Source organism: Mastigoproctus giganteus, chromosome 2 (assembly GCF_048544385.1).
Source record: "Mastigoproctus giganteus isolate SK-2022 chromosome 2, ASM4854438v1, whole genome shotgun sequence".
NCBI lineage: Eukaryota > Metazoa > Arthropoda > Arachnida > Uropygi > Thelyphonidae > Mastigoproctus > Mastigoproctus giganteus.
The window spans coordinates 199533095-199557425 of NC_143576.1; the positions used below are offsets into that span (position 1 = coordinate 199533095).

The window sequence follows — 24331 nt, forward strand, 5'->3', positions numbered from 1 at the left end:
TTGAATGGAAAGATGGCGGACAGGCCGACGCATTCCAACTTCATAAATGTTGAATGTTAGTGTCATGATGGTGAAATTATTAAAAATAGTATTGTTGTTGGCACTTGTGAGTTTTATTGTGGATATTAGTAAAATATTTTAACCCCAAAATGTCTACTAAAAAACGTAAAATTGATTCAGAGTGCCGTGTTTTCAAAGATGAATGGACCTGGAAGTACTTTTTCACAGTTGTAAAGGATAAACCACTGTCTCTCATCTGCAATGAAACCGTAGCAGTCTTCAAAGAAACAACATTTCCCGCCACTTCACTTCTAAGCATAAAAATTCCAATTACGAAGAAATGTCCGAAGATGAAAGGAAACGAAAAGTAGAAGATCTTCGCAAAAAATTATCAAGTTACCAAAATTTTTTTAAGAAAAAAAATAGTTCTCAGAAAGCAGCTACACATGCAGGTTATATTATAGCATGCAATATTGCTAAAAGTAGTAAAGCTCTCTCTCTCTCTGATGGGGAGTTTGTTAAACACTGTATGCTCCAAGTTTGTGATGTTTTATGTCCTGACAAGAAAAAATATTTTGAAACTGTAAGCTTATCCCGAAAAACTGTGACTTCTAGAGTCGAAGCCATAAATAAAAATCTGACATCACAGTTGGAGTCAAAGATTGGTCAATTTAAATTCTGCTCCATTACTATGGATGAAACCACTGATATGAATGATACTGCTCAGCTAGTATTATTTATAAGAGGTGTTGATGAAAACTTTTCTGTTACTGAGGAATTGGCATGCATGTGGTCATTAAAAGGAACAACAACAGGGTCTGATATTTTTCATGAATTTCAGGAACTGCTTTCAACATTGAAAGTACCCATAACAAACATATGTAATATTACGACCGATGGAGCACAAAGTATGACAGGTAAAAAATCTGGATTTGTTGGGATCTTTAATCAAAAATACACCAGGAATAATGTTGTCTTTATACATTGCGTTATACATCAAGATGCCTTGTGTAAATCTGCCTTGAATATGAAACCTGTGCTTGATGTAATCGTGAAGCTTGTAAATACTATTCGATCTCGTGGGCTTACTCACAATTTCGAGATTTACTTGAGTCCATGCAATCTGAATACTTTGATGTGCTGTAGTACACAAAAGTTAGGTGGCTGAGTGCAGGATGCGTCTTCAAGCGAGTTTGGCAGCTGAAAGATGAGATAGTGTCATTCTTCCATGAGAAACAGTGGTCTGTGGAGTGTGAAATATTGGAAGATACAGCATGGCTTTCGGACTTTGCATTTTTCACAGATTATCTCTGTCACATGAACAAGTTGAATGTCAAAATGCAAGGAAAAAATCAGTTTATCGACGATATCTGGGGCCATCTCAGAGGTTTTAAACTACAACTTGTTCTGTTTGCTAAGCAGATAGCTAAGAAAGACTTGTCTCACTTCCCGAGATTAAATTCAGTAGCCCTAGTAAATAAAGACAAGCTTAAGAGCTACGAAGATGGCCCGAGAAAACTTCATCTTGAATTTGAATGAAGATTTCAAGACTTCAGTTCCATTGAAAAAGACTTGGATATTTTCAGCATGTCTTTTAATGTGGACTGTGAAGTAGTGAGACTGGACTTGCAGCTTGAATTAATTGAATTGCAATCTAACAATCACCTCAAACAGTTGTTTCTCAATGTCCCAAAATTAGAGTTCTACAAGTCTTTGTCGAAATCAAGTTTCCCAAATCTGATATCTCAAGCCCAGAAAGTTAGTGCTATGTTTGCTTCATCCTATATATGTGAACAGGTGTTTTCTACAACGAAACTTCGAAAGAATTGTATTAGAAACAGACTGACAGATAAGCATTTAACTTCACTTCTCAGAATCAGTACATCCCAGTTTTAGCATTAGTAGAGGCATTTGATGCAAGAAAGCAAGCTTATGCAGCATCAGCCAAAAAAAAAAAAATAAATAAATAAATAAATAAATAAATAAAAAATAACCACTTCACCCCTCTGTTCGTTCGAAATACCTGTCCAGCTGAGCCTTAAACTTATTCAGGCTATCAACCTCCACAACAAGAGATGGAAGTCTGTTCCACCAACCACCCACCCACTGGCTAAAGGCAAATTTCCTCACACCAGATTATGAAGAACTTTTAGAAATGCAGTCAACTTCATTCATCGCATTAGTATTAAATAATTTTTAAAATATACTGTTTTTTTGAGTCTTTTTTGTGTTTTATAATAAATTATATTGGCCTGCCAAAAATTTTTCTTTTTTTTTTTGGCCCACTCCTAAAAAGGTTTGCCTATCACTGGGCTAGACCATCACAATGAGCCTGTTGAATTGCATTGTGGTTACTTCCTCAATGGATGACCTGTGATGCTGTTGTGTTATTGTGTTTCAGAGACTGTATGTGGAAACTGATTGAGATATTCTCCTTTACTGTTAATGCTGTACTGTTGGGGCTGTTGAGGTTTGAGGAAAAGTTGACTTCTTCATTGTGACCATAATTCCTTGGTTTAGTCATCTACTTCCTGGATTCGACTTCTCATTTTGGATCTTCATAGTGAACCTACAAGTGTCAGTTGGAGCCTTTGAGATCATCACAACCTTATGTTGGGACTTTAGAGGGGAACAGGTATCCTGTGTGTTATCAGACACTCAGCCTAAAACACTGATGGATCCAATATCTCTCTATTACAGAAGATTTAGGAGAAGTCCGGTTGGCCTGCCTCCCTAAAATCCACTCATGCACACCTTCTCGATGGTAAGTCCTGTTACGTCACTTAGGTGGCAACAAACGTGTAGAGTGGTTCTCTTCAAGACGCCTGGTCAGCGTGAAGAGGAAAAGACCAAACCCTCCAGCAATGAGAGCACAACAATACAAATGGCCCTCAGTCCCCAGCAGCTTTCACTCTCCCTCTTACGGCAGCGAGAGGATCAGAGTGGAAGCAGGGGGTGCTAAGAATCTCTGGGTATGACCAGGCTGCCATGCACGGAAATTGAACTTGGCCTGTTATAACGTACGATCACTCATCGGTGAAGACAGGATATTAGAGCTGGAAAAGGAATTAGAAAATGTGAATTGGAATATCATCGGTTTGGCTGAAACAACAAGAAGAAATGAATCACTTATAAGTTTATCAAGTGGAAATCTGCTGTACACCAATGGAAACAGTGAAAGGAGTGAAGGTGGAGTTGGGTTTCTGGTCCATAAAGATTTTAAAAACAACATTTTGGAATTCAAAAGTACATCACCAAGGGTGTCAAGACTAATACTCAAGATTTCTAAGAGGTACAAGCTAAAGATTATAATGATTTATGCACCAACATCGAGCCATGATGATGAAGAGGTTGAAGAAATGTACACTGAAATTGAGAGTCTTCTAAATGAGCAGAAAACCCACTACACTATTATTATGGGGGACTTCAATGCTAAGGTTGGAAAAAGGCAAAACAGCGCAGAAAGAGGAACTATAGGAAATTTTGGAATTGGTGAAAGAAATAAGAGGTGAAAGACTTGTGGAATTTGCAGAATCTCAAGGAATGTCAGTAATGAACACTTTTTTCAAGAAAAGGGTGAACAGAAAGTGGACATGGAAGAGTCCAAATGGATTAACAACTAATGAAATCGACTTCATCCTCACTAACAGAAGATATATTGTGAATGATGTTACCGTCCTGAATAAGGTAAATGTTGGAAGTGATCACAGAATGGTAAGATGTACACTTGATATAGATGTAGGAAAGGAAAGGAAAAAACTGACTCGAGTAAATAATACAAAGGTCTTTGAAATAACAGAGGAGGAGAAAAAGCAGTATGTACTGGAACTTAAGAACAAGTTTGAGCTTCTGCAGACTGCTCAGGACCAAGATATCGACGAGGAATATTACAACTTTCTGAAAGTGATAAAGCCCAAGAAACCTATAGGGAAACAGAAATCCAAAGAAGAAAAAATTAGTCAAGAAACACTTGTCATGATGAACCAAAGACGACAAATGAAGAGCAAGAAAAACACTGACAGGGAGAAAATTGAGAATACTGAGTTATGCAAAGCCATTAGAAAGAGACTCAGAGAGGACATAAGAAGATTTAACACAAGAAAAGTAGAACAAGCATTAAGGGAAAACAAAGGATTTAAATCAGCAGCCATGAGCAGTAATACAGAAAGACAAACGATACTGAAACTGAAGAATAGCGATGGTGTACTTATGAGCAGCAGAGAAGGCATAATTCAAATAGCAGAAGACTACTATAGAGAATTATACAAGGAGCGAGGGAATGATACCAGCAGTGGGGAAGATGGATTGCAAAGTAGCAACACATACGACATACCCGATATCCTTCCTGATGAGGTAGAACATGCATTGAAGAAAATGAAGAATCGGAAAGCCCCGGGGGAAGATGAAGTTACTGTAGAGTTGTTAAAATTGGGAGGAAGAGACATAACACAAAAACTGGCAAGGCTCTTCACAAAGTGCATTAGAAAAGGTGTGATGCCTAAGCAGTGGAATAATGCAATCATAGTTTTGCTGCATAAGAAAGGAGATAAATCAGAAATTGGAAATTATAGACCAATTAGCTTGTTATCCCATATCTACAAGTTGTTCACAAGGGTCATTACTAACAGATTAGAAAGAATATTTGATGAGAATCAACCGAAAGAGCAAGCTGGCTTTAGGACAGGATTCTCAACTATGGATCACCTTCATGTAATATCACAGCTAATGGAGAAAGCAAATGAATATAAAACACCATTATGCCTGGCATTTGTGGATTATGAAAAGGCATTTGACTCCATACAGCATAAGGCAATGTTTCGGGCACTGGAAAGATAAGGCATAGATACTCCATATATTATGATTTTGAAGAAAATATATGAGAGTGCTACATCCTTTATTAGACTAGACAAAGACAGTAGCAAATTTAAAATCGAGAAAGGAGTTCGACAAGGAGACACAATATCTCCGAAGCTGTTTACTGCTGCCCTTGAGGAAGCTTTCAGAAGATTAGACTGGTCGCAGAAAGGAGTCAATGTGAACGGAGAGTACCTAAACCATTTACGATTTGCAGATGACATTGTGGTCATAAGCCACGATCCCAAAGAATTAGAGGAAAATCTTAATCAGTTATGCACAGTTAGTAAGGATTTTGGACTAAAGATGAATATGGCTAAAACAAAAGTAATGATGAACAAGTATGTCACGGAAAGGGAAATAATGATTGAAGGAGCAGTAATTGAAAAGGTGGAGTCATATACTTATCTGGGACAAGTTATTAGCTGTAATAATGATAAATGGCTGGAAGTCAAGAGAAGAATAAATTTTGGATGGATAGCATTCAGGAAATATAGTCACATACTGAAGAGCAATATCCCAGTTTGTCTGAAATGTAAAATAATCAATCAATGTATACTCCCCACCATGACTTATGGAAGTGAAACTTGGGCACTCACCAAAAGAATGGAAGAGAAGCTGAGAACTACACAGCGAAGAATGGAACGAATTATATTGGGAATCAGACTGTTAGATAAGAAGAGAAACACATGGATTAGGCAGCAAACTCAAGTAAAGGACATTCTTATCAAAACTAAAGAACTAAAATGGTCTTGGGCAGGACACATAGCTCGAAGACATGATGACAGATGGACTAAGAAAATAACAGAATGATACCCGAGAGGAGCTAGAAGAAAACCTGGAAGACAAAGGCGGAGATGGATAGATGAAATTCATGAGTTTTTGAGTAGTCAATGGATGGCCAGTGCTCAAAACAGAAGGAACTGGAAAGTTGCTGGAGAGGCCTTCATCCTGCAGTGGATTGAAAATGGCTGATGATGATGATGAGTGTCAGATACCTTCATGGTATTGCATTATGATGGACATTACATTGAGAACGAATTGACTCTCTGAGGGAATCTGAAATAATTGTATATCAACATTGTTAGTGGTACAGCATTGTAAATAGGTTGCAGGGTTGCCAGGAAAGCTGGCTGGGACCATATAGTATAATAAATAAATAAATAAATAAATACTCAAGTTGTTGTTTATACTGAATCTACCAGTTTGTTTGTAATCAGACCACTTTCCTCAACAAGTCACGTTCATAGTATCTTGCCATATTACAACCCCAAGATCCTCTCCTAAGTTTCTGCGCAAGACGGTTTTACCACCACTTTTCCTGAACTCAGATGCTGCCAAGTTCGTGTTTGACTTTTTACTTTGGTCAGTCTGCCTTTACATTCCTCTCTCTGATACCTGGTTTTGGTCGGCTCACTGGCTTGCTTTTATTTCACATATGGGTGATGCCGACGGTTCTCCTCACAAAACAAAGCATGCTGGACATCAAACTCATCAATCCTTTTTTGGGACAAACAGAAATCATTTTGAAAGTTGCAGACAGCCCTTTCACAGGAACTGAATTTATCAATGTTTGATCTCAAAGAGGAAAGTAACTTTTCACAGACATTCACATCCATTCATCCCTTTGTGACCATGATGTCGTCACAAAGGAACTGGATGCAAAAAATAATTTTGATATCATATACTTGGATTTCAGGAAAGCTTTTGATACTGTTGCACATGGAAGATTGCTGTATAAATTGGAGTGGTATGGCATTAAGGGCAAGTTACTGCAATGGATAAAGGGATGGTTGTGTGGGAACAGCAGACAGTGGTAATAAATGGACACTGTTCTGTGTGGACTAATGTTATTAGCAGAGTCCTCCAGGATTCGGTGCTGGGCCCATTGTTGTTTTGTTTATTTATCAGTGATATCAATGAAGGTATATCAGGCTTAATGTCCAAGTTTGCAGATGATACAAAGGTTGGCAGGGTTGTTAATAACACTAAAGACAGTATGCTACTGCAGCAGGATCTAGAAAAGTTAGGCAGATAGGCTGAGAAGTGGCAATTGAAGTTTAACATTGACAAATGTAAAGTACTGCATGTGGGTAGCAGTAACCGAAGAGAAACGTACCAAGTCTGTGGTACTACACTCAGGAAGGTGGAGAATGAAAAAGATCTGGGGGTAATTGTGCAGTCAGATATGAAGTTCTCTGAGCAGTGCAGATGGGCTGCCAGAGCAGGTCATGGAGCTTTGTCAATGATATATAGGAATTTTGTTAGCAGAGACAAATGATTATCCCTTTGTATAAGGCAATGGTCAGGCCACACTTTGAGTACTGTATACAGGTCTGGGGGCCTCATTTTAGGAAGGATGTAGAGTAGTAGTAATAGTAGTGGCATGTGATGCAAGAAAGCAAGTGTATGAGCTTATGCAGCATCAGCCAAAAAAAAAAAAATCACACCATTCCCTCCAAATGCCTGTCCAGTTCCTCCTTAAATTTATTTAACCCATCAACTTCCACGACAGATGGAAGTTTGTTCCAGCAATTAACCACCCGCTGGCTAAAGGCAAATTTCCGCACATCTATTCTACATCTGTCTTTTCTTAATTTGAATTTATGCTCCCCCTAGGTTCGTAATCTGAACAAGTGGAAGGATCCCATCAGAATTCAACGTGCTCAATCCATTCAAGGCCTTATACACCTCAATCAGATCACCGCGCAGGTGCCTAGTCTCCAGCCACTGCAATTTGCAGAACTTAAGCCTCCCTTGGTAAGAGGATCCCCTCATTCCCCTCACCAATCTTGTTGCCCTTCTCTGTACACACACTCAAGCAAATCTACATCCTTCCTAAAATGAGGCCTCCAGACTTGTATGCAGTACTCAAGGCGTGGTCTGACCATTGCCTTATACAGAGGGACAATCACCTCCTTTTCCCCACTAGCAAAATTCCTATATATCATTGACAAAACCCCATTACCAGCCCTGGCAGCCTGTCTGCATTGCTCAGAAAACTTCATATCTGAATGCACAATTACTCCCAGGTCTTTTTCATTTTCTACCACCTTAAGTGTAGTACCACACAGTTGGTATGTTTCTCTGGGGTTACTTCTACCCATATGCAGTACTTTGCATTTGTCAAGGTTAAACTTCAGTTGCCACTTCTTAGCCCATCTGCACAAATTATCTAGATCCTGTTGCATTAGCATACTGCCATTACTGTCATTAACAACCCTGCCAACCTTTGTATCATCTGTAAACGTCGACACTAAGCCTGATATACCTTCATCAATATCATTGATAAATATACAAAACAACAGAGGACCCAACACCAAACCCTGTGGGACTCCACTAATAACATTAGTCCACGAAGAGCAGCACCCATTAATTACCACCCTCTGTCTTCACCCACTCAACCATCTTTTTATCCATTGTAGCAACTTACCCTTAATACCATTCTGCTCCAATTTGTACAATAGTCTTCCATGTGCAACAGTGTCAAAAGCTTTCCTGAAATCCAAATATATGATATCACAATTATTTTTTGCATTCACTTCCTTTGTAACCACATCAGAACGAGTACAGAGAAGGGCAACAAGATTGGTGAGAGGAACAAAGGGCGCGCTTATGTTATTTGGTTTTTAGGAGCATTAGTAACTAAGGCCATATTGCTCCGGGAATATGCGGTGGTCATTCCCTGACCTTTCCGCATCCTTCGTATTTGGTGGTGACGGGCTCGAACCCTTGTCTAATCAAGAAGCTTGTGCTACGCACTGCTGCTCCTTCCCACCTGGCTACGGAGGCGCCGGGTGTGCTTATAAGGAAACGCTTAAGTTCTGCAAGTACCAACATCACAAGACTGTTTGTTATTTGGTTTTTAGGAGCATTAGCAACTAAGGCCATATTGCTCTGGTGATATGTGGTGGTCGTTCCTTGACCTTTCCGCATCCTCTGTATTTGGTGGGCACGGCCTCGAACCCTGGTGTAATCAAGAAGCATGTGCTATGCATTGCTGCTCCTGCCCAGCTGGCTACGGAGGTGCCCCAATCATCATGAGACTATGCACCTGCGACTTTATCTGATCGAGGTGTATAAGGCCTTGAATAGTTTGAGCCGGCTCAATGCTGACGGGATATTTCCGCTTGCTCAGACTAAGAACCTGAGGGGGCATACATTCAAATTGAGGAAAGAATAGATGTGCGGAAGTTTGCCTTTAGCTAACGGGTAGTTGATTGCTGGAATAGACTTCCATCTGTTGTTGTGGAAGTTGATAGCTTAAATAAATTTAAGGCTGAACTAGACAAACATTTGAAGTGACCGGATGGGTGAAATGGGAATTGTTTTTTTTTGTCTGATGCTGTGTAAACTTCCTTTCTTGCATCATATGCCCCAGCTAATGCTAATATAACTTTCAAAAAAAACCAGAGTAAGATGTTTATTGGCCTAGTGGGAGAGGAACTGAAACTTTATGTACAGAATTGGTGCTTGTTCAGAACCATGGCATTCTTCATACAAAATCCATATAGTTGCAAAACTGGTGGAGGGACACCTTATAGGCTATTTCATCCAATTTGTTGTATATCTGTTGTTGTGGAAGTTGATAGCTTAAATAAATTCAGGAAAAACTAAACAAACTATTGGAGGGAAAGGATAGGTGAAATGGGATTTTTTTTTTTTTTTTTGTTGTCCGATATATAAACTTGCTTTCTTGCATTATTTGCCACTATGGCTAATATTTGCTAAGCTATGGCTAATATTTGCTAAGCTATGGCTAATATTTGCTAAGCTATGCAAAAAAACATAAGAAAATCACTTCAGAAATAATTGACATAAAAGTTTTACTTTTTATATTTGAGAATGTAGAAAAATTTTCTGAATCTTTTTCATTGATTAATGGTTAATGTGGGAACATTATTTTTAGTGGCACCTGTGAAGTGACCCATGACCACTGCTGAGTTAATAGATTGATGCTAACATTTATTAAGATGGTAATAATCCATTGGATTTTTTTAAATGTAACCTCAAATCTCCTAAATTTAAATAATTAAGAAAAGCAGGTGAGGTCTAATACAATTGAAGACTGATTGGGGAGGGTGCATTCTGGAACCTATTTTTTTACATATAGAGTACCATGCACACATGATTGGTCCATAAGTAATGCCTCTTTGGCCAAAAACTATAAAGACAAAAGATGTAAAGTTGAAATTTATATAATTTATTAAGCACTGAGAAGCACATATAAATTATTCTGTATATACACCTTATATATCAGTTTTGCCATCATTTTTCTTTTCAAATATGCACTGTATTATTAGCTTTATGGTGCAAGGAAGCCTGAGGCTCATGCTGCACCAGCCAAAAAAAATTTCCCAAGTTACCCTGAGAGAGAGAGAGAGAGTCAAAAGGGAATCACCAAGAAAGAGAAGAATAATGATATCCAGCTCATGACCCTGGGTGTACCAAGCCCATACTCAGCAGATGTGAGCCCCTGGGGTTTGTAGTAAAAGGATGGACTCTGCTTGTATTTTTCAGCTCATCATCACTCAGAACATGTTTTCTGTCAAGATACCTCTTCATATGTCCAAACAGGAGGGGGAGAGAGAGGGGGGGGGAGGCAAAACTCTTCACTGCTGCAATTTTCATCTGAATCATATGGGCAGTGTGTGTCCTGACATTATGTTGATGTAATATTATTTAGTAGACTATTGAAACCTTCCTTTTTTGTTTTATAGCCCTAGTAAGCCTATCGAGTGTTTCACATGTCAACTAAAATTGGGTGTTATCTGTCCCAGGACACTGTGGTCTTAAATTTTTTGTGATGATTTTGCAATTTGATTTTTTTTCTTCAATGGAAGTGATTTATGCGTGTGTTCCATGGACATTTAAAATAAGGATCATAATGGAATTTCAAGGTCTCACACCTGTTATTCAGGCCTTTAAAAAAAAAACCTGAAAGTTATTTCACTCATGCAACAGGTCTTGGCAGATCTGCTGCTTGGAGTATTTAATTTCTCTTGTTAATTTTGGGTATCCATTTGCAGCATATTTTCCTCTAATCTAATGTATCTAAAATAGTTAATGCACTTCTCTTTGACCACCCTAGTTTTTATCATTGTTTTCTTTGTTTGGTCTTTCACTCCTTGACCAGTTGTAAATATCACTGACTTCACCTTTAAAATGTGCAAGCCATCTATGAACAATGTTTATATCAGCAATGAGCTGTAGGTATATTTTCCTCAGATTTTTATGAATCCAGATAGCTGAGTTTTCTCCTGATTTGGAAAAGGAACTCAATCATCGATTGTTGGTAGAAACAGACACCACTCTGTTCATAATTTCAGATCTGTGATAGACAAACTTATTTTAACAAGGACACCTTAATATCTATACCAGCAATATATAAAACTTTGATGCCAACTCAATTACAAAAATTTTTCACCAGAGGTATTTCTTATGGACCAAACCTTGTATATACAGGGTGTCTCAAAAATATTGGTACAAACGTTTAGGGGAGGTAGGTAACGTCTAAAGGAATGTGAATCGCATAGGAACCCATAACCAGAAACGTCATGGGAAAGTAGTAGCAGGGGCACAAGAAGCAGAAATGACACAAGACAGTAATTAGTGGCAAACATTTATCTGACATGATATTAACAATGGAGTATGAGATGGATGCATTTCATGATGTTACAACAGATGCTCGAAGGTTCCACCATGAAACGCAATGCATGCGTGACACCAATGCAGCATGGATTGGCAGACACGGTCGAACACACCTAGAGTTTCTTTGACAGTAGTAGTAGCGCAGAAGAGTCTCACCACGAGATCCATTTCCATCTCCACAGGCAATTCATACAAGATAGATTTGAGGGCCCCCCCACAGAAAGAAATCAAGGCTCGATAAATCAGGTGAGCATGGGGGCCAGGCAACGGGTCCACCACGGCCAATCCATTGACGCCCAAAACGCCTGTTCAAATGGTCACAAACATACCTTCCATAATGGGCAGGCACCCCGTCATGGTGAAACCAGATGTTGCATCTCACATATGCTGGAACATCGTTAAGTAACCCTGGTAGATCTTGTTCAAGAAAGATCCGATATTTAGTGGAGTTCATGTGGGATCGTAACAGATATGGGCCAACTAAGCAGTCACCGACCATACCTGCCCACACATTTATTGCGAAGCGATGTTGTGCCGCATGGGGGCACACACCGTGTGGGTTGTCATGTGCCCACACATGAGCATTGTGCTGATTGAATAAGCCTTCCCGAGTGAAATAAGCCTCATTTGTTAACAAAACATAGGCTGGAAAATTCAAGTCTTGAACACTTTCTTGGAGAAACCACTGCGCAAAAGCCACACTTTCAGGATGATCTTGGGGGAGCAGTAACTGAACCCTTTGGAGATGAAAGGGGGTGTAAGGAATCGTCATGCCAGATACACTGTACACTGCAACGAGACACTCCTAAGGCAGAGGCAACGGCACGTGTGCTGGTAGTAGGATTATTCTGGATGGCATTCAACACACTTTCTTCCATGGCGGGAGTTCGCGTCGAACGTGGTCTGCCCACACGACTCCTGTTACCTCTAAATGACCCATAATTGCACAAATTTTGATGCACACATGCAAACAAACGGTGGTCCGGTACATATCTGTCTGGGAAGCGTTCTCCATAAATTCGTCGAGCAGCTTGTCCATTGCCCTCTGCTAATCCATACACTAGGTGCATGTCTGCCAGCTCAAAGTTCATATATCTATGCATGCTCTTCGTGCGGTGACTACTGCTTGAATGAGTAAACCAGAACTTTTCTCTCTCGCGAACTGATGAACAGCGCCGTATACCAACTTACGGTAACGTTTCTGGTTATGGGTTCCTATGCGATTCATATTCCTTTATTCATATACTTCCCCTAAATGTTTGTACCAATATTTTTGAGCCACCCTCTATAAAATTCGACTTTAGATTAATGTTTAATTGCATGCAGTCACAGACAGTTACAAAAAAAGTGTCACTTTAATAGTTTTTATAGACCTAAAATTAATATATTTATTAAAATTTTTACAAATCATTTTTCTTTACATCATTCTATAATCTTACAGTAATAAGCAGCAGTCCAACTTTTCGGTCATTTGTTATATATTTCTTAAAGTAACTTCTGTTGCACTAAAAATTCAAACTTGCTAAAGGTAAACAGAGTAGAATGAATGACTTTATCCTGAAAAAGGCCTCTGAGGTTGGGAAAATTCATATTTTAGCATTAAATCAGATCACACACCAACCATAAGAGTAAGTATTTACTGTAACTAAAATATTTACATATTAAAATAAAATAAATAAATATTTACAAAAACTGCTATTATATTAGATTAAATTATATACATATAAAACATTAAAACTGTGATATAATCCTTGAGATAAAATACACTAAAATAAACCGGATTAAAAGCGATAAAAATCTCTGGAGCTTTCGGAGGCATCCGCCGCCTCCTTCAGCAGTAACAAAACTTCCTGCAGCACGTCCATATATAACAGGCTCACGGTACCTATACACGTGGTGCAGTCGGTGCATGGTCTGAACTGGAAGCGGAAATAGCTCAGGAACATGTTAAGCAAAACCGTTCATCCGTACTTAGGATGATAGTTTCAAACAGAGGATTCATACGCATACCTCTGTCCCTATTCATAATATTGTGGTCGGATGAACAGATTCGTAGGCTCTCGAGCCATTTACGGTTCCAGAACCCATGCGCTCGATCCACGATAACCGCATCCTGTGGGGAAATTTGATGCTGCTTCTCCCAAAAATGCTCGGCCACAGCAGACTTATTGTAATCAGCGGTTTTTTTAGAGCATTTGCATGCTCCCCCAGACGATCCTTGAGCCGTCGTTTTGTGTCGCCCACATAACATTCCCCACAATCCGGGCATTTTATCCTGTATACTACTCCACTACTCAGGTCCTTTGCTATTGGGTCTTTTACCTGAGACAACACTGTGTGCAACCTCCGCCCTGGAAGTTGCACACAGCGTGTTTTATAACCCCGCAAAACTCTAGCGAGATGTTCAGTAATGCCCGGATAGTAAGGAATGTATGCGGTAGCCACAGGAACAAACGGTTCCTGACGGTTAGACTCTATTCCTTTACTAAATCTATGATCCTCTGGGCGTATCCGCATTTTCTAAGGTCTGCTGTGACCTGTCTAATTTCACATTCTTTGTCCTCAGAGGTGGTGCAGTGTGACCCTGCTCTATCTAGTAGAGCTTTCACTACACTAATCTTATGCTGCCCAGCTTGTGCTGAACTATAATGGGTGTACTGGCCTCTGCACATAGGTTTTTAAACACAGAAGTTTTGAGCCTAGGGCCTATCCTAGAGACCAGTACATCCAAGAAAGGAAGAGTACCTCCTGTTTCCACCTCTGAGGTAAATTGTATAAATTGGGAGAAGCTATTAAGCCAATGGAGTGCATCATCCTCTCTCCCCTTCTGGACTACGGTAAAGGTATCATCAACATACCTTTTCCATTTCTTTATGGGAAACTGACATCCACTAAAAACCCTGTCCTCTAACTCCTCCATGGCCAGATTGGCCATGATGGCGCTAATAGGAGATCCCATGGCTGTACCGTGAACCTGTTTGTACATAACACCTTGGTACACCATAGTGGTGCTGGCCAGACAAAGTTCCACACCCGAACAAATATCCTCTACATTTAAAAGCAATCTATTACTCAAAGAGACATCATTACTCAAAGATTTTCTAACACAATATATTCCATGTTTAATTGGAATGCATGTGAATAGTGACACCACATCAAAAGAAATCATGCTCTCGTTTTCATTTATAATCAAATCTTTCACAAAATTCACAAATTCTTTACTGTCTTTTATGACATAGTTGGACTGGCCCACTATAGGCGAAATCAATTTAGCCAAATACCCTGACAAAGCATATGTGGGGCTTCCTATAAATGATACAATAGGTCCGAGTGGGACTTCTGTCTTATGAGTTTTTGGAAGTCTATAAAACCTCGGGAGTTGACATCCAGTAGCATGTAAGAACCAAAAGGTCTCCCTGGAAATCTTCTCTGCCTTTAACCAATCCTATACCAGTTTATTAACGCGCCGCTCTAGGCCAACCAACGGGTTTCTCTGAGTAACTTTATAAGTATTATTGTTCTGTAAAAGGTCCATTGCTTTTTTGTTGATAGTCTTCTTTGTTTAGGACAACCGTCGATCTGCCCTTGTCCGCAGGTAAAACCACAATTCCATCGTCTCTTCTCAGTTCATTCAAGGCTTTTCTTTGACTAAAGTTAAGATTCGGAGATACTTTCTTTACCTGGCTCAAAATAACGGCAGATTTAACCCGGATCTCATTAACTAGGGCCTCCGGTAGCTTGCTGATGGCCCGTTCAATACCCATTGCTATCTCCGCAATGGGAGGTACAAGCGTAAACTTAGGACCTAAATTTAAAACTCCCTCTTGCTCTTCCGTAAGTTGCCTATTACTCAAATTATAAACAAAATGAGTACTTCTATCGCTACGTTGTACTGTACCTTCTCCCAACAATCTATTAAACTTCATAATCTGCCTCTGTCTATCTGTCTATATCTGCCTCTATCTGTCTATAGGTGTCCGCTATCCTAGTAAACTTTATCCTAAACTAATCTTCTAACAAGAGCCAAATGTCTGGAAGATACACTACTACTCATAACATCCAGGTACATACCTATTTGCCTCCTAGTGTCTCTTAACTCCTCATGTAACTTACGGATCCAAATATTCATGATCTTCCTTTGATAACACAAAGTAACCCACTTTAATCGGTCATCCTGAAATGGTGTTTTGACTCTAAAGCCATATGGTATAAGTCCATGCGTTTTGCATCGATGCGTAAACCTTAGGTGCTGCTTCTGTCTGGCCTCTTTTATACAATACTTTTGATATTGTCGGACGTGTTGCACTACAAATTGGCCATAGCTGCTAACGATATCCTGAAAAAGGCCTCTGAGGTTGGGAAAATTCATATTTTAGCATTAAATCAGATCACGCACCAACCATAAGAGTAAGTATTTACTGTAACTAAAATATTTACATATTAAAATAAAATAAAATAAATAAATATTTACAAAAACTGCTATTATATTAAATTAAATTATATACATATAAAACATTAAAACTGTGATAAAATCCTTGAGATAAAATACACTAAAATAAACCGGATTAAAAGCGATAAAAACGATAAAAATCTCTGGAGCTTTCGGAGGCATCCGCCTCCTTCTTCAGCAGTAACAAAACTTCCTGCAGCACGTCCATATATAACAGGCTCACGGTACCTATACACGTGGTGGAGTCGGCGCATGGTCTGAACTGGAAGCGGAAATAGCTCGGGAACGTGTTAAGCAAAACCGTTCATCCGTACTTAGGATGATAGTTTCAAACAGAGGATGCATACGCATACCTCTGTCCCTATTCATAATATTGTGGTCGGATGAACAGATTCGTAGGCTCTCGAGCCATTTACGGTTCCAGAACCCATGCACTCGATCCACGATAACCGCATCCTGAGGGGAAATTTGATGCTGCTTCTCCCAAAAATGCTCGGCCACAGCAGACTTATTGTAATCAGCGGTTTTTATAGCATTTGCATGCTCCCCCAGACGATCCTTGAGCCGTCATTTTGTCTCGCCTACATAAACCGCTGATTACAATAAGTCTGCTGTGGCCGAGCATTTTTGGGAGAAGCAGCATCAAATTTCCCCTCAGGATGCGGTTATCGTGGATCGAGCGCATGGGTTCTGGAACCGTAAATGGCTCGAGAGCCTACGAATATGTTCATCCGACCACAATATTATGAATAGGGACAGAGGTATGCGTATGCATCCTCTGTTTGAAACTATCATCCTAAGTACGGATGAACGGTTTTGCTTAACACGTTCCCGAGCTATTTCCGCTTCCAGTTCAGACCATGCGCCGACTGCACCACGTGTATAGGTACCGTGAGCCTGTTATATATGGACGTGCTGCAGGAAGTTTTGTTACTGCTGAAGGAGGAGGCGGATGCCTCCGAAAGCTCCAGAGATTTTTATCGCTTTTAATCCGGTTTATTTTAGTGTATTTTATCTCAAGGATTTTATCACAGTTTTAATGTTTTATATGTATATAATTTAATTTAATATAATAGCAGTTTTTGTAAATATTTATTTATTTTATTTTATTTTAATATGTAAATATTTTAGTTACAGTAAATACTTACTCTTATGGTTGGTGTGTGATCTGATTTAATGCTAAAATATGAATGACTTTGTTTAGGTCTTGTCAACAGGTTATGATTGATTAACATTTTAATGGGATTGTAATTTCTGTGGATAATTTGATGTGTTATACTATATTATTATTTTTTTAACCATAGTGATGTGTTAATAAAATTCTGAAAATATTTCAACTTTTGGTCCCTAGTGTGATTGTCTTTTTTTTTTTATATGAATCCCAAACACGACAGGTATTAGAACCTATAGTACTTAGTACCGTGCTTGGGTTGGAGGTTGAGAAGACGAAAGAAGATATTTGTTGACATTGGACTTGAACTTCTGAAGATTGTAATTTTCAGGAAATACATATGAAGGAAGGTTGTTCCAGAAAATGGCAGTTGAATGAATAAATGAGGAAGATGAAAAGTTGGTTCTGTGGGTTTGAAGTTGGACAGTAAATGGATGTTGGCTGGTGGCGGCACGTGTTCGAACTGTTTTGAAAGAGAGAGCGGGAATTATAGAAGCCAATTCAGAAGAACAGTGCCCATGGAAGTATCTGTAGAAGAGGCATGCAGCAGAAACAGTACGTCTATGAGAAAGCGAGTGGAGAGACTCTGTTAGAGATGAGTCATTAATTAACCTAACTGCCCTCTTCTGAATGGAATCAAGAAGCCTGAGAGAGGTCTTGGGGGCACCACCCCAGATGTGGGAACAATATTCCATGGCAGGGTGGATTTGCGATTTATACAGAGTGAGCAGCTGTTTGGAAGAAAGGTAACGCCGAGAGCGAAAGAGAAAACCAAGTTTTTTAGATGCAGAGGAAGCAATATTTGCAATGTGCTTGTCCCAAGAGAGATTAAAAGTCAGGGTAATCCAAAAGAGATATATCATTTTGCCTAGGAATCGGAGTGTCACTAAAGATAAGCATAGGAGCAAAAGAATCCTTTTTGCGAGATATAAGACAAGACTGAGTTTTAGGAGGGTTGAAATCAACTAAGTTGTCTTTGCCCCACTGGAGAATTACATGAAGATTGGCATTTAAGGAATTGATAGCAGATTTTCGAGAAGTTGAAGCTGATTGAGCAGGATAAGGTTTCTCAAAATGGAAAGCGGAATGCAATGTGCTATCATCGGCAAAACTATGGATAGGATTTCCAGTCAATGGAAGAAGGTCATTAATATACAAGAGGAAAAGAGTGGGGGAAAGAACTGAACCTTGGGGACACCGGCAGAAGTTAGAAGACAGAGAGCCATCTACCATCACCCTCAGTGAGCGATCAGAGAGAAAACTGGATAACCAATTACTAAAAACAATTGGCAAACCATAAGATGGGAGCTTGTTTAGGAGTGTGGGATAAAGGATTCCATTCCTGCAAGAATAATTTCACTGACACGATTGTGTTTGAGTGCACCACTAAGGGGCGCCTCCATAGCCAGGTGGGCAGGAGCAGCAGTGCGTAACACACGCTTTTTGATTAGACCGGGATTTGAGCCTGTGACCACCAAATACGGAGGATGCAGAAAGGTCATGGAATGACCTCCGCATATCCCCGGAGCAATATGGCCTTAGTTGCTAATGCTCCTAAAAATCAAATAAATAACAGCAGCACTAAGGAAGATATTTACCATGCTTAATGATTCTCTTCGGGATACCAGAGATAACTCTGTTTGTCAGCCCTAGCAGCGTTGTCTATACTACAGATAATGTGAAAATTTGTGTAGCACTTTTTTGAGTTGGTTAAAGATAATTCTTGCTTTGCCCATGATAATGAGTTGATGTAAAAACATCCTTAAGTTGGTTTATCTTACATCTTCTCTATTTTTAGGTTAACTTCTTAGCCGTTCATGAAATGTCAATTATGATACAAGCTTTAATTTTATTAGCACTTTTCAAAATTTCTAATGAATAACAGAGGCATGTTTAAAGAACAATTTTTATTGAAGTGTTCTTCAATATTTTCATTTTCACTCTAAATTGAAAAAACTTTCATTGCTGAAGGACAGTTTAATAAATGAAATGATCAAGTCTATTCTCACAGCTCTTGGAAATCTGATCAGTTTGTCCACAAGGTAGAAAATTATTCACATTCTGTCCCTGTCAACTCTTGTTCTAATCACTTGTTGTGCATACATCTTTTTTGTGTTTGGCTAAAGAATTTTTACTTTTTAGCAAGGATATAACTAATTTAACATTGCAATTGTTACAGTATAGCATAATGTATATCTTAAACAATATAGCGTATTGTTTAAGATATACATTATGCTATACTGTTCAAGACATACAATATAATGTGTCTTGAACAATATAGCGTAATGTATGTCTTGAACCTGATAGTGTAATGTATTATGTAAAACTAGATAGCATAATACATATCACTGCATTTAGGAATTTATTAGCTTAGTGTAGTATTGCCAATTAATCATATTAATTTTCATTGTTAATCAATTAAATTGTATTTAAATGGAAATCATGCCCCAGACAAGAGCAGCAAAGCAACAGGCACAAAGTAGCAGGAATGCTGTGGCTCAGGGGAGAACCGAAAGAAACGATTCTCCAGTGCATCACAGCCTAAAAAAATATGCAATGTGTGAAATGTTTGCAGACTTTTTGGCACAAGACATGAGTGAACTCTGAAGTTGAGTTGGGCAGCTCTTAGCGGCTCAACTCAATGCCAGCACTCACTCTTGTGCATTAGACAACACAGTGGCAATCCTCAGGGCAGAATGCACTGGTCCCACAGGAAATAGTTATTATCAGGGAAACTGGAAATATGTTATGCAAGAAGGATAAGTGGAATAGGACCAGGGTGCATCTGCCAGGGGCAAAAGTAAATGGTTTTACAGCAGATATCGTCTTTTAAGGGCACAAAAGGTGATATTGTTGTACACATTGGCACTAATGATATTAAGAGATCTGAGGATTTACTTAACAAGTACAGGCAATGTTGGCAAAAAATCCTGCCAACAATACTGCCCAGACATGGTAGGAGGGAGTATATGTTGAGAGCCTTGTCAATCATTTCGATCCTGGAGAGAATGTGCAAGGCTCATAGGGTAGAATTTTTTCAGTGTTGCCCATGCTTGTTAACAGGAGACTGTTTTACAAGGATGGAATACACTTTGAATAGAAGGGGTGCAAGAATATTTGCTGATGCTATTGAGACGGGTGGATCAGAACGCTACTAGTTTGGGGGGGGGGATACACAGACTAATAGTTTAATTAGAGCCCGAAGGCAGATGTGAAAGTAATTCTTGCATAGATATCATTGGTACATGCAGCAGCTCGGAAAGCAGTCTGGGATTTTAGGCCCTGCTGTGGTTCATCGTGGAACAAATGAATACGTGGGCTGTGGTAGGGTAACTAAGAGTAAGAAAACATGCATGTATACTTGCATATACACTAATGCTAGGAGCATTATAAATAAATTTGATGAATTGGAAGTACTGAAGTAAGTCGTTGAATGCAGACATTGTAGGAATAGTGGAGACATGGTATATAATATAATAGCGGACTCAGACATAAGTGATACTGAATTTGAATATGGGCAGTGCAATGTAGAGGAAGGATAGACAAGACAAGAGAGGTGAAGGGGTTATGGTCTTATTAAGAATAATATTAAATCTAAGCTGGTGCATCCAGTTGTCTTGGGTGACGACTGCAATTTTCAGCCAGTTTGGTGTGATATAAGCACTCGGAAAACAAAATTGAGAGTAGGAGTGTGTTATAGGCCTAATGACTATGAGGAGTATACCAAACAGCTATACACGGAAATAGAGTGCCAGCAAATCAATGTCTCGTGATGAGAGATTTTAACTTTTCAGATGTTGACTTGAATTTGTGGGTTGGTCACTCATACACTAGCAAGACGTCTGTGGATTTCTTCGATGACTGTTTTCTACAGCAGCATGCTAGAGAGGCAACAAGAAGAAGCAATACTCTTTATCTGGTTATCAGCAGTGATTCTTCACGCATTAAGAATCTGCAGGTAAAAGACCCACTGGATTGCAGTGACATAACTATTGTCAAGGGTAAAGGAAAAGGCTTTTGTAAGTATGACAACAGAGATTTCAGACAGTTTTTAAATTGTGTATAGTGGGATCAACTGATAATGTTACCAACAACAAATTTTAAATGGGAAGTATTCATGGAAGTGATCAAAGAAGCTACTAGGCTTTTCATATCAACAAAAAAAATACTGTTCAAGGCTTAGACCTAAATGGATGTCAGATGAACTATTGAGACATGTGGAAGAGAAGAATGGTGCATGGGATGAATATAAATTATCAGGTGATACAGAAGCCTATGGTAGATATAAATTAGTCTGTAATCAAGTCACAAAGGAGGTTAAGCAAGCCGATACAGATTATGAGGCATCTCTGGCAAAGAATGCAGACTTCTATGCTTATATTAAGAGTAGAAGAAACATTGGGCCACTTGATGACTATGGGATAACTGTCGATGACACTGCTCAGGTTGTTGCAAACAAATTGAATAGGTATTTTGCATCTACATTCACACATGAGGAATTCTTTAGGGAAGGGGGTGCCAGAAGTTTATTAAACTGTAATGAGATGCTAAATGATTTTGTGATAACTGAAAAGAAAGTGGAGGATAAATTGTTGAGGAAGACATAAAAAAAAAAAAAAAAAAAAGAGCAACGGGGGTGGATGGAATCTATTCAGTTATATTAAGGGAGGCAGCAAAGGTGGCAAGCAACCCCTTAGCCATAATTACAGAGCATCATTAGATTCGGGAGAGGTCCCTGTGGACTGGAGAAGTGTGAATATATTCCAAATTCATAAATGGGGATCAAAAGGAGACATGGGTAATTACAACAATGGACCTGTTAGCTTAACGTCTGTTCCAGGGAAAATAATGGAATCACTGATTAAAGAAGTAATGCGGGACCATTTGGAAATGCATGCAATTATTCTGCAATCACAGTATAGATTTATCAAGGGGCAATCTTGTCTGTCTAACCAATTTGATAGGTTACTATGATATAGTGACCAAGTAACTGGATGCAAAAAAATAATTTTGATATCATATACTTGGGTTTCAGGAATGCTTTTGATATTGTTGCACATGAAAGACTTGTATAAACTGGAGCAATGTGGCATTAAGGGAAAGTTACTACTATGGATAAAGGGATGGTTAAGTGGAAGAAGACAGAGTGGTTATCAATGTTCACCGCTCTTCGTGGACTAATGTTATAAGTGGAGTTCCACAGGGTTCAGTGCTGGGGCCATTGTTGTTTTCAATATTTATCAATGGGTGAAGGTAAAGAAAACCAACACAAGAATCATGGCAAACTTCGGGAAACTTACCGGACAGACTGGTTTTCCACTACTGTAGTTTCTCCCTGCATTCTCGGTAAACAGATGGTGCATGTTATCGGTAGTGGTAGCAGAAGTCGATAATGATGTATTGATTAATTTTTTTCTATTATTAAAAGCAGATTATTGGAGTTTTTGAGTGTAATGCCTTCGCAGCTGAAATTTACTTATGGGTACACCTTTGAGACTGCCTCAATCTTAGGGTGTTTATCCTCCCTTCCCGCTGTTTTAAAATAGGAAAACTATTTCTACAGACAGTGCTTATTATCGGTAGTGGCAGTAGAAGTTGTTTTCTTTTTTAAAACGGTGGGAACAGTGGATAAACACCCTAAGACTGAGGCAGTCTGGAGGGTGTACCCAGAAGTAAATTTCACCTGTAAAAGCACTCATGAGCTCCAATAATCTGCTTTTAATAATGAGCAAAAACTATCAAAAATTGGGTTCTACTGAACTACCGATAACAAGCACCATCTGTTTACCAAGAATGCAAGGAGAAACTGCGGTAGCAGGAAATCAGTTTGTCTGGTAAGGTACCTGAAGCTTGCCATGGTTCTCTTGTTGGCTTTCTTTACCTTAGCCTATCAATGATATTGATGAAGGTGTATTAGGCTTTATGTGTAAGTTTGCTGATGATACAAAGGTGGGCAGGGTGGTTACTAAGAGTCATCAGAGTGAGCTTCTGCAATAAGATCTAGGAAAATTGGGTCAATGGGCTGAGAAATGACAATTGAAGTTTAACGTTAACAAATGAGTTAATGTTAACAAATAAGTTACTCTGGGGTTACTGCTACCCATGTGCGTAGCACATGGGTAGCAGTAACCCCAGAGTAACTTATCAACTGTGTGGTATTACACTCAAAAAACTTGGGGATAATTGTGCATTCAGACATGAAATTCTCTGAGCAGTGCAGATATGCTGCCAGGACGGCTCATGGTGTTTTGTCAATGATATACAGAAACTTTGCAAGCAGAGATATGGAAGTGATTACCCCTTTGTATTAGGCTATGGTTAGGCTGCATCTTGAGTACTGTATACAGTTCTGGTAGCCTCATTTTATGAAAGATGTAGATCTGCTGGATCAAGTGCAGAAAAGGGCAGCCAGATTGGCGAAGGGAACAAAAAAGTTCCTTTTACCTAGAAAGGCTTGATTTCTGTGAATTTCAACTTCTTGAGACCAAGCACTTGTGGGGAGATTTGATTGATATGTTTAAAGTCTTGAATGGATTGCGTAAGCTGAATGTTAACGGTATTCTTCCACTTGCTGAAACTACACACTGAGGGAGCATAAATTCAAGTTGAAAGATCATTGCAGGATAGATGTGCAAAAGTTTGCTTTCAGCAAGTGAGTTGTTGATTGTTGGAACAGGCTTCCATCTGTTCTTGTGGAAGTAGATGGGTTGAATAAATTCAAAGAGAACTAGACAAATTCTTGGAGGGTAGGGTGGAAGAACTTTTTTTTTTTTTTTTTTTTTTGGCTGATGCTATATAAGCTTGCTTTCTTACATCATTTGCCATTACTACTACTAACTCACGTTGCGCATATTTGCCTTCATGAAATGGTGATGGAGTTACTTGTGATGGGTTGTAATTTGTAAAAAAAAAAAAATCATGGCAACAAGACATACTAGAAAAAATAGTGAAGTTCCAAAAGTCTTCTGTGACAGTATGGTAATTTGCCTCTTATCACTCATTTGGAGATGCCTGGGTTCAAATTCTAACAGAGGAATTCTTAAAAGCCTTTAAATTTCCTGTTTATACTCTGGCACGACAACCAAGTCAGTAGAGTTTACAATAAATCGTCAATACAAATATATTTATCGTATTTAGTAGTCACGGGCTTGAACCCCGGTCCACTCAAAGAACGCATGCTATGTACTCTCACTCCTGACTACTTG

The 24331-nt window shown here is 39.0% G+C and overlaps 2 protein-coding genes across 2 annotated transcripts in view; one reads left to right on the forward strand and one right to left on the reverse strand.

Annotated features, from left to right (window-relative positions):
* LOC150089904 (carboxypeptidase B-like) overlaps positions 1–22467 on the reverse strand; it is a 187836-nt gene extending 165369 nt beyond the window's left edge. The window contains exon 1 of the mRNA XM_090390124.1: positions 22427–22467. Coding sequence (XP_090246250.1) covers positions 22427–22467 — 41 coding nt within the window. The remainder of the gene's footprint in view (positions 1–22426) is intronic.
* The window catches only part of LOC150089905 (uncharacterized), a 268835-nt gene that overhangs the window by 34070 nt on the left and 210434 nt on the right, over positions 1–24331 (forward strand). The window lies entirely within an intron of this gene.